The sequence below is a fragment of the Cariama cristata genome, unplaced genomic scaffold, assembly GCF_000690535.1.
Source record: "Cariama cristata isolate BGI_N322 unplaced genomic scaffold, ASM69053v1 scaffold13052, whole genome shotgun sequence".
Lineage (NCBI taxonomy): Eukaryota > Metazoa > Chordata > Aves > Cariamiformes > Cariamidae > Cariama > Cariama cristata.
Window position 1 is genome coordinate 123,613 of NW_009604511.1, and position 14,159 is coordinate 137,771.

At 41.1% G+C, this 14,159-nt stretch overlaps 1 protein-coding gene across 1 annotated transcript in view; it reads left to right on the forward strand.

Moving 5' to 3' along the window:
• The window catches only part of SLC28A3 (solute carrier family 28 (concentrative nucleoside transporter), member 3), a 43,146-nt gene extending 31,518 nt beyond the window's left edge, over positions 1-11,628 (forward strand). Inside the window, exons 12-18 of the mRNA XM_009695661.1 lie at positions 1,115-1,245; positions 2,051-2,219; positions 3,800-3,997; positions 6,705-6,786; positions 7,625-7,723; positions 9,473-9,596; positions 11,514-11,628. Of these exons, the coding sequence (XP_009693963.1) occupies positions 1,115-1,245; positions 2,051-2,219; positions 3,800-3,997; positions 6,705-6,786; positions 7,625-7,723; positions 9,473-9,596; positions 11,514-11,628 (918 nt within the window). The remainder of the gene's footprint in view (positions 1-1,114; positions 1,246-2,050; positions 2,220-3,799; positions 3,998-6,704; positions 6,787-7,624; positions 7,724-9,472; positions 9,597-11,513) is intronic.
• Positions 11,629-14,159: the final 2,531 nt, after the last annotated feature.

A 14,159-nucleotide genomic window follows, 5' to 3' on the forward strand; every position in this document is an offset into this window, starting at 1 on the left:
GAAAGTATACTGTTTATCTGAAATCATATAAGTATAGCAGCCCAGCTAAAATACTTTGGAAGCATACCTGAGTCATCGCCATCTCTTTTTTTCTGAAGGAATTAACCACAAAAATCCCCTGTCTTCTGACAGTAAAAAGAGTATCAAGATCTGACCTTGAAGATACTGTTAAGTAGCATAAACGTCTAAGTAATACAGAAAGACAGAGACCTTCTGCCATAGCTGCAAGGAAATGACTGATTTGTATACTTTCCTGCAGTCCAGATGATCTGACATGTGGAATATACTAACTGACTGATCAGCCCTCTCACTTTTGTGGCAGTGATACAGAAAAAGTCCTTCACGAACTGTTACTAGCCATATGAACCTAACGAGTTGTGACTGAGGTTCTAGACATGCTGTACAAACCCAGATAGTAAATGTCTCATCTGCTAATGGGCTGGCATCACAAAGCCAGAAGAACAGGGTTGAAGGTGTGATTTATGATCAGAGTCACTGGGGGATGGTTGATAAATATTTTAGTTCTGTATTTGAATAAAATACAGAGAGACAGAGGCAAGAAGGGAGTATTGGCCAAAAGGACCGAGAGAGTAAGAGAAGAAAAGGAGAGATGGAAATACTGCAGAAGTTAGCAAACAAGTTGTTTTATGTAGAAATTTGTGGAAGAAGGGGTGAAAGGGCAACAGAATTTATGTTACGCCATGTAAACTGTTTTTTTTTAATACATAGCTTCAAGGGACAAAAACAATTTTCTGCCACTGCAAGGCATACAGGGAGTGTTAAGGAAGGCTGACTCTTACTTGCCTGCTCTGCTGTTGCTACACCCAGCTGCACTCGATGGACCTAGCTTTTTTTTGTTTCTTTTGACTTCTGGCTTGCCTCTAGAGAGGATTGAAGCAGTTTGCCTGTTGGAAAGATTACTCCATACTTTTCACTACTTAGACTTTTCCTGTTTTCAGTTGACTTTCTCCTGTATTGCTCATTCTCTCTTTTCCTTATGAGCAATGTGAACTTTTTAAAAATCATCCAAGTGTCTAACAATTTTAATTGCTTTCCTCCATGTTTGTGCATGATGCGGTTATCACAGTGTATGTTCTGTCACTTGGAATTCTAGGTTTCCGCCTCCCACCTACTGACTGCTTCTGTCATGTCAGCGCCAGCGTCATTGGCCACCTCCAAACTACTCTGGCCTGAAACTGAAAAGCCTGCAGTAACTCTGAGGAGTGACCTACAAATGGCAAAAGGGTGAGGTGATCTAGGCTCTAGTTAATGCTCACACAAAAATGAGATTTGGAAAAATAACTCTTGACACATAAACTTTAGGGGTAGTACATGGTAGATGTACAAGCGAAAAATTAATTACACACGAATATTCCCCAGATGAGTAGTTCGTGAATTCAGGTGCAGCATGCACCATTACAATGTATGGCGGTATCACTACCCATTGGGACAGGCACAGAGGTGCCAAGGGCCTGGGCCAGACAGTAAACTCTCCAAAGAAAGAGGGAAATGCCTACCTGAGGTGAGCCACCAAGAGGTTTTCCCATTTGCTCTGTTGCTGTCTTTCCTTTGTAACAAATCTGTAAATGCAAACATACAAAAGCAAAGGTGGTGCAGTCATTTCAACAATGACAGCAGCAAACTTGTTGCCCATCTGCAGGGATACTCACTTGCCTTGAGAATGACAGGCAAAGCAAAAAGGCTTGTAAGGAGCTGTTCTGGAACAGCCCAAGCGTCTCTGCAAGGGCTGCCTGGAAGAAGAGCTGTACCGGCTCCCTCATCCCAGTGGTGCCAAGGGCAGTCGCACTACTGAGACCTGATTCAGATCTTGCCCAACCCCAAATGTGCCAGAACTCATCCTCAGGGCATCAAAAGCATACCCTCCCAGTGGCTCCCATGAGGATTGAGTATGAAAACCTACTCCATCTCATCATTATTTTCCCTATAAGTGAACAGACAGCTTTGGTACTAGATTTCTGATCAAGTTCATGAAACTTTTAGTTCTATGGTCTGTTCCTGAATTAAAAAAATACTCTTTTCATTGATAAAGTGATTCAAAGAATCTGCTGGAAGCGGCCAGTCAAGGTGCCTCTGCCTCCATCCTGCTGGTAGCAAACATCGCCGTGAATCTGATCTCCTTCCTTGCCCTGCTGGCTTTTGTTGACTCAGCCCTCTCTTGGGTGGGCAGTCTGTTTGGCTATCCACAGCTGAACTTTGAGGTATGGTCTCCAGGTCCTTCATGCAGTTTATATACATGCATAATTTGTCTTTCTCAAATTAAGTGCCTGTGTGGTTTTGGTGTGTTTTTTGGTTGGTTTTTTTTTTTTTTTTAAATATGATCTAAAACTGTATATTTTTATGTGTATATTCCTGAAAAATGTCTTTACAGCCATGTAAATATTTCTCTATCCATTAGTCCATGTGTAGCCTCTCTCTATGGTGTTCTTGCTAACCAGCAGAGTGTGTTTACAGACCATTGTATGCTAATACCTGCCTCGTCTGACTTGGCAGTGCAGCAAACCTGTCTTATCAAGCCATTAACATCTCCTTCAGCTAACCATTAAAATGGCTTTAGCTTCAGAGAGCCCTATCAAGCCCTTAATGCTCACTAGCTTCACTTAGATAAGGACACTGGGGCAAGGCGGGACTTCTCTGGATCCATGCTTACTCAATACCACTTCTGAACACAATTAAATTGTAAAACTGCACCCAAATCACTTAGCTGAACAAACAGGTTTTAAACAGGACTTCTTTTTTAACCTAGGTCAATATATCATTTTTGACCCAATGCAACAATCTTGGTTCAATGGTTTTGGGCTTTTTGTTTTGCTAGCTCCAAATAGAAGTCCCCTTGAAACACAGATACAACATTGCTATAAAGGCACTGCAGAAGTGAATAGACAGTCATAGCAGATGTGGCTTCTGCAGTATTAAGATGTTATCCTGCACAGCTTCTACAGATTATCCCACTGCACTGACACCCACAGCAGAGGAAAGGCATGAGTATGCATGCATACCTCAACCACACTCGTACAGCGGCTGGTATTTTAATAACTACTGGATGGATTAAGATTTGGACAGGTAGAAAACCCACAAGTAGCTAAGACTCACAGACGTGGTTATTCAGCCAGCCATCCCTTTTGAGAAACACTAACGTCTAGCCATTTGCGGGCAGAGAAACCAACCAGGAATAGTAACTGCTTAAACATCTCAGTTACATTCACTAAGGACAATCTGACCAAACCCTTTCACAGCTGGAGCCATCTTCTCTCTTATAAAAAAATAAGCTATACTGTGATAGGGGATTTTTTTAAATTTACATAAAAATTTTAATACTAGGAAAAAAAGTACATCTTTAATTATGTCAGATGCACAACTTTTATGCAGAGACAAGTCTTTTGTTTACACCAGTTGGAGTCCAATAACCTGCTAATTAAGCATGTTCATTAACACACTTGATTTAATCAGCAGAAGAACAAGACTTCTCAATTCTCTTATCAGCTCTTTTAACTCGATCCTCCTTCATTACTTCAAACACTATGCCCCATCTGAAGCCATTTTGGGGAAAAAAAGGCACAGAAACTTTGTTTTAGTTCAGATGTAAAATTAGGGACGTATCTTACTATTAACCTTACTATTAACCCTCAGTTTCCCAGATGTGTTGGCAGTAAGAATTCAAGGCCAATTTTCCTCTGCTGAAATGAAAACACGGTTATTTTAAGTTTAGAGAACTTATCATATGCCATTGTTGTTTGACCAACCATATCTTTTGACCTGCCTTGTCTTACATATTTTGCAGAATGTTTGTGCTTATGTCTTCATGCCATTCTCTTTCATGATGGGGGTAGACTGGGAAGACAGTTTTATTGTCGGTGGACTACTAGGTTACAAAACTTTCTTCAATGAATTTGTGGCTTATGAGCGCCTCTCAAAACTGATTCACAACCGAGAAAATGGTGGGAGCATGTACATTAATGGTGTGAAACAGTATATGACTGTAAGTAACATGTGCTGTTCTACAGATTTATTGGATCTAATACTTTTTGGGTGAGGCTCAACCTTTTTTTTTTAATATGGGCATAAAGGGATAATGGTTGTATATTACTCTAAAGTGTGTCTTTCGGTGATAGAGTTCAATTGTGAAAATGCAGCATTGCATTGTGCGACTGCCATGACTGTCATCACCCTAGCTATCTCAAACAAACAGCAAAAGAAAAGCATAGTTTTGGGGAACACGCAATGTCCCACAGGACACTGTTCTTAAGATGAAGGCTGTCTTCAAGTTGAGTTTCTTCTTACCTCATTTCTAGCTTATCTATGAGATATTCTCCCAAGAAAATCCTGGGCAAGAGCTAGAGGATTCCCCTGCCTGCAGAGGTTTAGCCAAGCATTAAGCTTCAAGAGAGGCATCGAGCAAGGTTTAGCTGATGGCATTTAAGATACTACTGGCGCACCTTTGCTGGAGGTTATTGTCCCCTGTGGGGAGGGCAGTAATACAAAATGTGTATTATATAGTGTAAATCTCCCTTGCCACACTGAGTCCAACCATTTCGTTTCAATTCCCAGTAAAAGTTAGTTTGCGTGAGGATTTCCAGCTAAAGCCTGTGCCCACCTCTCATTCAGACATCCATGCAGACTCACTCAACAGGATACATAATTCCTACTACAATGCACTGGGGAAGAAGCCTAGAGGATGGCAGTACAATGAGCATCCTAGGTGTGTGCACAGGGCAAAGACCATGTAGTCATCAAGGCTGACCTTTGCAGCCATGACTGCTCCCCCCTCTGGCATCCACACGGACAGCCTGTGCTGAATTTGTCCTCATTATAAGCACAGGCAACAAAAAACAGGTTATCCAGCTTTACAGCTGCACTGGCCTTTCTTCCTCAAATCAACACAAATGTCAGTGTACAGGACCCTTAACTAGGAAGCATCCCCTTGTACAGCTCTTAATCCTCATTTAATCTGGTGTGATACTGTAGATACCTGCTGTATATACGAAACCAAAACCATGTTCCTGACCACTTGTGTTCCTTATTACCAGAAGGTATTTCACAAGTGGAGGTAGGAAGCCAAGTGTTCTGATCAAATACCCACATGTTCACCTGAGCATCGATTACCAGTGATCCTGGAATTCCTGGAAATAGGATCCTGGGCTAGATGGACCTTTGATCTGCCCTGCTATAGTCGTGCTATGTTCTACAATGGGAATATGGCTCTGAAGTCCTGAATGAGTGAATAGGGCTTTTTTTTCAATCCGGAAGTCAGCCTTAGAATGAAGTTCCCATCAATTGCATTTCACTTTTTTTTTCTTTTTTTTTAAGTAAGGTATAAAATGTCCATGTTCGCTCCTAATACCTATAAAAAGCTGTATTAGCTTCTATGGTAAAAAAATCTGAGACATAATTTTGGTTCATAACACTAGCAAAAATTGCCCAGTAACCATTTTAATTACAGGACAACAGTTTAGGTGAGAGTGTGCTTGACTTCCACTTTTTAATTTCTCTTCAGCTTCAGAACTCTTTTAATACATCCGAGCACAGATGTTTAGTCAGAGCGGGCAAACAAGCGGTCTTCTGAACTCCCTCACCTGAGTCAGTAATAACAAGCCTTCCTGTTTTCAGAGCTAGGAAAGTGCAAATGAAAGCAGGGAAAACACAGCACACAAAGCCGTTTCTAGGAAAAGCAGGTAGAGTGGGTACTTGAAAAGCATTTTCCTGCATATGTGCAGAGTGATTGAAAATATCTACAAATTGGTTTTCATAAAACAGGAATGGAAACAGCAAAACTTCTAATAAACGGGAAACCTACTAGATCACTCACTGAGGCATCTTCAGCTTGGGCCTGAAACACAGTAAATAGGAGTTCAGAGCTGCCCAGGGGACAAAAATCCATTTGCTGAGATATGTTGCCTCCTTTCCCAAAATGTTTGAACTACGTTTGTCTGAAAGTTTGCAAGGTTTGTAGCCTGATTTCACCCCAGATAATTTTGTGTCCAGTGAGGGGTCCCTCCATGGGAGCAAAGGCCTACCCAACCTTGTCTCTGCTCTGAGGTTCAGACTGAGCTGGTGTTGCCCAAGGGGAAGAAGGTGGCTGAAGTCAGGAATGAAATAAGCTGCTAATGGGGATTCCAAAATCATAATGTCCCTCTGCCTGTTACCACATCAAAGCACCCATTCTCTAGAAGAACCATTTCCCTTTTCTTCTACTCTGCACAGAGTGGAGCACGCACAGAGAACCTTTGCCCACAGAGCCCTCTGCTTGTTCAGGGACAGAGAAGTCAGGGATAGATACCAAAACTTGAGGTTTCAACACAGAGGCCGTCCAGCTATGAACAACAAGCTGAGTTAAAGCTCTCTGACTCGTACGTTCAGGAAACAGCAGCTAAATTGCCACTAGTAAGATAAGAATTTTTTTTTCTTAGATTACTAGTACTCAATTCGACAAGGCACAGCAATATACATGAAAAATAAAACCATCACATGGTTTATGAGTACTCACACGGGCAGTGGGTGTGAAAGCCTGCACCTTTCAGCAACAGAATAAGCCTGCGACCTGTGAAAGTCGCACACTGGGGCAGGAACCAAGCAAAATGGAATTATTTCAGTACTCAGAGCGCTGACTGACAGTGCTATGTTTTCAGACCTCTAAATCAGCACGAACTGTCTGGAACCACTCAACAAGGTGTCTGTTTGTTTTGCAGGTTCGCTCTGAAGTCATTGCCACCTATGCTCTTTGTGGGTTTGCCAACTTCGGCTCCCTGGGACTGGTAATAGGAGGCCTAAGTAAGAACACCTCTCATGGACAATTTATTTGGCAAGCAGATCTCAAAGAAAACACCCAAAGGAACAGGCTGTGGGTGAAGCTTAGCAGCATTAGGGGCTGAGCAGCTGCTCTGCCGAGACCCCACACCCAACTGTGCATGGAAGGGCTCCCAGAGGGGCACAGGCTGTGGTGTTGAGGTACTGGGTGAGGAGCTGAGGGCAAGGGGAGAGGACTAAGCCCTGCCGATACGCTGCTCTGTCCAGCCCTCACACCGCAAGCCTGAGCTACTATAGCCCTCAGGCTTCAGGAGGAGCAAACCATCTCTGTAGCCTGTTGGTTTGAAAGACAGAGTTGGCTGTTTCATGTAAAAATGTCACACATATGCACAGGCTTGGGGGGGGCAGGGGGGAGACTTTTCAGATCTTGAGGGAAAAAGAAACATTGAAAAAGCATCTGGGTTCCTCACAGAACTGCTGGCAGCCTCCTTTACCCTGGAGCCCCAATGGGCTCTGCAGTGCCAGCAATGGAGCGATGTGGAAGAGCAGGACCCAGCCACAGGGCCAGACCCCAGTGCTAAGCCTGGGGTTTGCTTTTGAAAGCCACCATCAGCCAGCACAGATATGCAAACTGCAAAAGCAAACGGAACTTGGCATGTTACACATAAGCCACGTTCTTAAGAGTCAACATTGGCACTAAGCCTTCAAGTGGCCCGCTCAAAATGTCTCGTTTTTCCTCCTCGTTTCTCCTAGTTTGAACTGCAGGGTGGGAATTTCCTCATGTGGTGGAAGAGCTGGCAGGTTCATCTTGTTTATATCTATATGTATTTATGTTTGACACACACTTTAATTTTCTTCCTAGCAAGCATTGCTCCCTCAAAAAAAAAGGAAATAGCTGGTGGTGCTTTCAGAGCAATGATCGCGGGAACTGTCGCCTGTTTCATGACAGCCTGTGTCGCAGGTACCGTACCCAAATTCGGTGTCTCCTACAGTCAGTGGCCACCGGGTGGCAGCGCGCCGGTAGGAGAGCCGCAGTTGGGCAGCTCCTGTCACTCAAGCGCTCGTATTCTCGGGTTTGGCAGGATTAAAAGTCAATATGCGATGAAAGGCTTCTGGAAACTGGAATACGTAAAGATTTCTTTTATTTCTTCCATTATGTCTTACCTCTTTTTTTTGGTGTTTTTTTTTTTTTTTTTTTTTTTTGTTATTCTGTGCGTGACACATGACTCATGAACAAAGCAATTTGTAGATGAGTTCCAATCCCTTTTCTATACTGCTGGCTACAGAAATACAGAAGTAATTGCAGAGCAGAACTGGAGAATTGGAATGAAAGGAGCATGTAACAGAGAAGGAATGAACGGGAAGCTGAGCAACTTTTTGCCTTAGTGTTAAATTGATAGTTTGGGCTCATAGTATTCCCACAGAGCATTTAAGTGGATGAAACTCTCCTAAGATGGGACTCAGTAGCAGATCCTTATTTTCAAAGTCTCACCTTCAAGCTGAGTAAAGAGTCGCAATACAACAGTCATTTTAGGGAGGAAATGAAAAAGAAGCTAATGTTAATGATTCAAAAGATTAATTGACCAGATATGATTCGGCAGGTAAAATTTATCCCCAGTATTTAACAATCCCTTTCCCAGCTTTCTTTTCTGAGCATGTGATATGCAGAATTGCATGATGAAGGTTAAAGTTTTCATATTCCCCCAGCAAAGAAAGATCTTGGTGTTTTACATAGCTGAGAACAGCATGTCTGTTTCTGCCACAGCTTCCCTATCCCTCTGTGTTAACTGCTGCAACAGAAACATACACATTTTAAGAATAAGCCCATGCTATTTTCTGAAAGTTATGGAGCTAGTACACTTGCAATGTCGTTAGTCTCACAACCCTCCATAGTATATTAATACATGACACTACTCTCTATAACTGAGGGACCATGAAGTCTTACTAAAATGTGTCATTTCGCAATCCTGGTCTTAAGAAGAAAATTGTGACAGCCACTGGGAAATCTTTCCAAAACAATAAAAACTGCTTTGGAAAGAAAATTATATTCCACCCACTGCTGCCATGGCAAATGCTTTTTTTATGCTCAGAAGAAGGTAGAAGAGCCAAGCAGTTTCTACTACCCCAGTTAAAATAAGAACATATTAAAAATATGTCCACGTTCCACAAGAAGGAACTGTCTTTTTCATATTTTTGTGTCTCCATTACTGCAATGAATGCTGACATTACTATTTGTAGGAAATCCTGGAGAACATCTAGCAAAGCAGACATAAAGAAACTGTATCTCTGTTTACAAAAAAAGAAAGGTCCTGTATTTACTTGCACTGCTATAAATGCAGCATAGCTCCATTTTAGCTAATGAAAGCACACTGGCCCAGCAGTGAGGAAGCCATTAGGATAGCTTTTTAGAAGCATTGAAAGGGGCAGAAAAACAAAATGGTCTAAGTGTAACAGGTTACCATACTTTAATTTCTACATATAAAAAAAATTATTCTTGCGGTCACTCCTTAATCTAGTTCTGTACAATTATTCAGATTTTTTAAAAATCTCACTATTCAGGGGTTTTAATCTTGCACCTTTACAGAATCATCTTGGAGGATGATTCCCTATCAGCCAGAACGTTTCATCTGACCATGCCCCAGTGACTGACATCCTCAAGTCTTACCTTCCTCTTCATTACTCATTAAGAAAATTGTTACTTACTTCACAGGAATGCTCTCTACCCCTGCTCTGGAAGTTCCTTGCCACACTGTACTGGGAAACGCCTTCAAGTCCACAGATCTCCCTGCCAACAGCACAGAGCTAGTTGAATGCTGTCAGCAGCTCTTCACCAGGTATTGAGGAACTCTTTATCCTTCTGTCAGCATAATTGAGGAAGCTTACATATTCTCTAAAAGCCTAGTTTTATTTTTTGTATTTGGCTTTTTTTCTTAGGCACCTACTTCCCATGAGCTTGCATCTTGTAAAGAAATGAATATTTTAATGCTGCTCAATTGTTTTCCTTTTCTTGGGTGTTTCCTGGTTACACACCAAACACAAACAGAACCAAGAGAAAACTCAAAATATCTTTGTCGGAATCTGAGCTTCCCGCAAGGCTAAAGGTTCAGTGGTCTAGCTCAGGTTCATCTCAAATATTAACAAAAAATAAATCAAATATTTGAGCTAACATAATGTTAACATAGTATCTTAGGGTAACTCCAGCTGAAAAAATCCAGGAGCTTTTCCTTCCCCTATCTATGAGTCTGACTGAAGATAACAGTAATTGTGCCTGTTTACATAGAAATCTTTACACACATGTGAAGTAGAAAAATATTCTGAGGTAAACGGTATCTGATAATTCTCTATCCAACATAGAGAAGAAATAAGTAGTAATGTTAAGTAAGGAGTATACTCAGGCGTAGTTAACACTATCTCACAAACAAGCAAAGGTCTCTGTATTTAGGTTATGGCAAGAACCTTCTAAATTTGTCCTAATTTGCTGCTTTTTTTTTCCATTTTCACTACTAATTGCTTTAGAAATAAATACTCTAATTCATCTTTATTTCCATGCTATTGAAAATAGAAGAACTTCATCCTTCTTTTCACATTTCTTTTAGCGAAGAAAGTGCTCTAAGATTGAGCCTTTCTCTACAACAAAAACATACAATTTAAATGTAATGGTGATGTTGCTGTAATCAAACTTGTAAGAATTCTCTTGTCAAAATCCTCGAATGGGGAAATTTTTCAGAATTGTTATGATTTCACTGGATCTGGCTTCACACCCCCTCACTTAATGAAACCAGGGGGGTTGTGTGTGTCATAGAGAGATACTTTGTTACATCTTCTTAGTATCAAGACTTGTGGCAACTTGAAGTTTCTTAGGATGTTTAACTCCTCATGTTAGGAACCAAAATTCCAATTCTAGCTTCAGGTGATTTTTTTTTTTCTGTAGTATTCTTTTGACACATATATTTCTTCCTTCCATCCCTTGGCATAAAGTGTAGCTTTGAATATGGGCATATATAATATGTAAGGTGGCGTTATTTTTATGGTAACATCTTTGGATTTCAACAATTCACAAAAATGTAATTTAAAAAAAATTATTCATGTTGATATCAAAATCACCAGCTTCTGCCTGAATATCAGCACTTTCATATTACTGCAAGGAATTTCTGTTCTTGCGACTTCATGTTCCAAATGAGTTTATCATAACATTGAACCAGTGCCAAAAACTTTTTGCACAGTAAAAATCATCTGTGATATTGGATGCATTCCTTCATTCATATTTCTTCATCACTCCAACTTTTCCTCATCACACTAATTTTAACTCTACTAGGTTGCTACAAAGACAAGAACTTGCTCTGTTTTCGCTAGAATCAATGTTGAGCAAATGCTTCGAAAATGCAAAAACCTTTAATAGTGAAGTGAAACCCTAAATCATTTCAGTTATCTAGGAAGATATACCCAAGGCACAAGGACTTTATACAGAAGACCAGGCATCACCCCACTATAAAAGGAGAACATCTCGTCATGGCACATGTCTGGTGTTTGGAAAATCTTGTCTCTGTTTCATTTCTCATGAAATTTGAAAACATTTAAAGCTGCTTAGGAGAAGGGGGGTGTGTGTGTGCTTGTGCATCTGTATGTGCACGTGTGTGTATATACATATATACATATATGGGGGGGCGGGGAGGAGCCAGGGGCGAGGTGGGGGAGAGAGAGAGATTCCCATAAGGAGTATATCTGATTTCTGCTTTTATCTTCTTCCTCAGTGTAAATCATTCGCAGGAGATCTTCCCTGGAGGAAACTACAGCTTGAGTTCCTGGAAAGGATGTTGCCAAATCCTCGATCAACCTGCTTTTAATTGCACTTGGATTAAGCCTTAATTTTTTTTTTTTTGGGGGGGGAGGGCGGGGATAGAGTAAAAATAAAAGCTGTGTTCCTTGGCAGAAAGGTAATAAAATTCCTTCTCCACAACAAGTGTGAAAAACACACACACACACACAAACCCTTTATTTTCCATCTCTTAGCAGCCCAATTCCTCTGACTTGCTTGGAATTACTCATAAATTAAACTGGGATAAGTGCAAGACACCTCTTGCTGCAGACCTCTTCTCCCATTACAGATCAGAAGAGAAGGAGAACATTTCTGAGTGTGATTGTCCTGATTCATTTCTACCCTGAAACTGATGAATCTGTAGAATTAAGCTGCGGTAGGCAAGAGGGAAATCAGATTCGGAGGATTTGACTGTCCCTCACAGAAATTTGTGAACTAGAAAAAATATTTAGAATTGCCATCCATTCCTAATACCATTTCTGCACTTTTTAATACTAAAGAAGTGTTTTTACTTTACAAAGGTAAATGACTGTGTTCTCAGAAATCTCTGCACATTTCTTCTGGTAACTATGCACATGGATGTAGCTGCTAGCATGTGGTGCATCTCACCAACTTGGTCACTGAAGCACCCAAACCAGGGACTAGCTGCTGTGTGCCCTAGTCCCCCTCCTGCCCACAGAGGTATCCAGGCCATATCTTGATCCAGGACATTGGTCCCTGATTAGAGGTAACTCATATGAATGGAAATGTCCAAACTCCAAGGAAAGTTTCCTTTGTCAATTCTTCTCAATCTTTGTTGTTAACAATTGTGAAAATTGATCTTGGAGTCATCAGCCAGGAACTCAGAGCAGTATTCCTGCCAGAAACAACAGAGCTGTGCTGAAAATCAAATGTGGATAAAATCAGGTCACAATCTGACTACAACATTAGTGGATCTTGAAGACCTCTAGAAAACCATCTTGAAGAGGAAAGTCTATTATGTTTTTAAGCTTCCAACCTTTCATGGACACCAAATCTGAAAAGTTGTTTGCAAATTGTTTTGCAAAAGGTTGTGATATGTATATTCCTATCCTATGACTTTGTTAATGCAAAAGACTTGGGGAAAAAAGCTAAGAACGGAAGTACAGGAACCTGAGAAAGTCCTGACATACACTCCAAATAAGGCTTGTGCAGAAGAAAATGAACCAGTCTATTCTGATAAAACAATAACTAACTTTTAATGCAGAATCTGTTCTCGGAAATCGGGATTCATAAACTTAGATAGCTGCCAGCACAGCTATTTTCAGTGGACATTTATTTGGACTTACTGTAAAAGATGCTAGTTTCCTTTAAAACTCAATTAGCTTAGTACTGAAAAAATATAAATGCCAGTATTACTACTACTTGTGATTTTTATCGCCAGTTTCATATTGTTAGGTGTTCTTCTTTGGCCTCAGCCACCCAGATTTAGGAGACTGCATGTCAACTTCAGTTTTCAGTGCTTTTAAAGAATGCTGCTGATCCTGATTATGGCAGATAAATGCTCAAATATTTTATGCAAACCTGTCCTAAAGAAACTGCATGGGTTTGGTCCACAGTTTTTAGCCAGCATCCTGGTTATAACAGAGTTTAGCTTTCAAATAAGTTTAGGGTCAGAAATAGAGAAATACATTCTTTCAAGGGAAATCAGAAACATCAACTCTCACTGTCAAGCAGAACACACCGTACATGTTCCGTTTATAAGTCATCACTGACACTTTCCCTCCTTGCTGCTCCCTAGCATGCTCTATTTAATATTAGCCTTTTGAAATGGCTGCTCTTCCCATTCCCACAATTGTAAACTGGTTAAAAAGGCTACTCCAGCTAGTAAAGACAGATATGCATGAACTTCTGAAAAAGCCTCTTGCATAGCTTGAGGTAGAAGCCTTCGTCCCAGTAAAGAGATGTGTGTTTCTTTTCTTTTTTAGGACTCCTCTATAGCAGGATTACAGGGAAGGCAATTTTAGCACAGGGTATGTGACATTGCTCTACCTACACATGGACAAAGAGATTGCCCACCCGGTTTGCTGATGGCTTAATCAAAAGATGATATACATGGGACATTGGATCCTAAATGTAGCAAAACAAGCAGCAAATGCAGGACAGGATTGCTAACAAGTACCGTCATACCTTCAGGCAACTGTTTTTCCTCTGTCTTTGTGATGATGCTAGGAGTTCAGTGTGGGGGTCCTTGTGTCTCTCTTGATACAGAAAGGGAGCTGCAGAAACGGAACCATGCATTTCACCCACTTGGGGTTAATGTGGCCACTTGGGCCCTGAACTATCAATGCCCAGGAATACATTTTCAGCAGCACGATTGCCAGTAACAATGAGCCTGCAACACAGACCTGAGAAGAAACATCTGATTTAATTAAATGCTTGCTAGCACTTGTGTTGGGTTGACCCTGGCTAGACACCAGGTGCCCATCTAAGCTGCTCTGTCACTCCCCCTCCTCAGCTGGATAGGGGAGAGAAGGTGTAATGAAAGACTCGTGGGCTGAGATAGGGACAGGGAGATCATGCACCAATTAGCATCATGGGCAAAATAGACTCGACTTGGGGA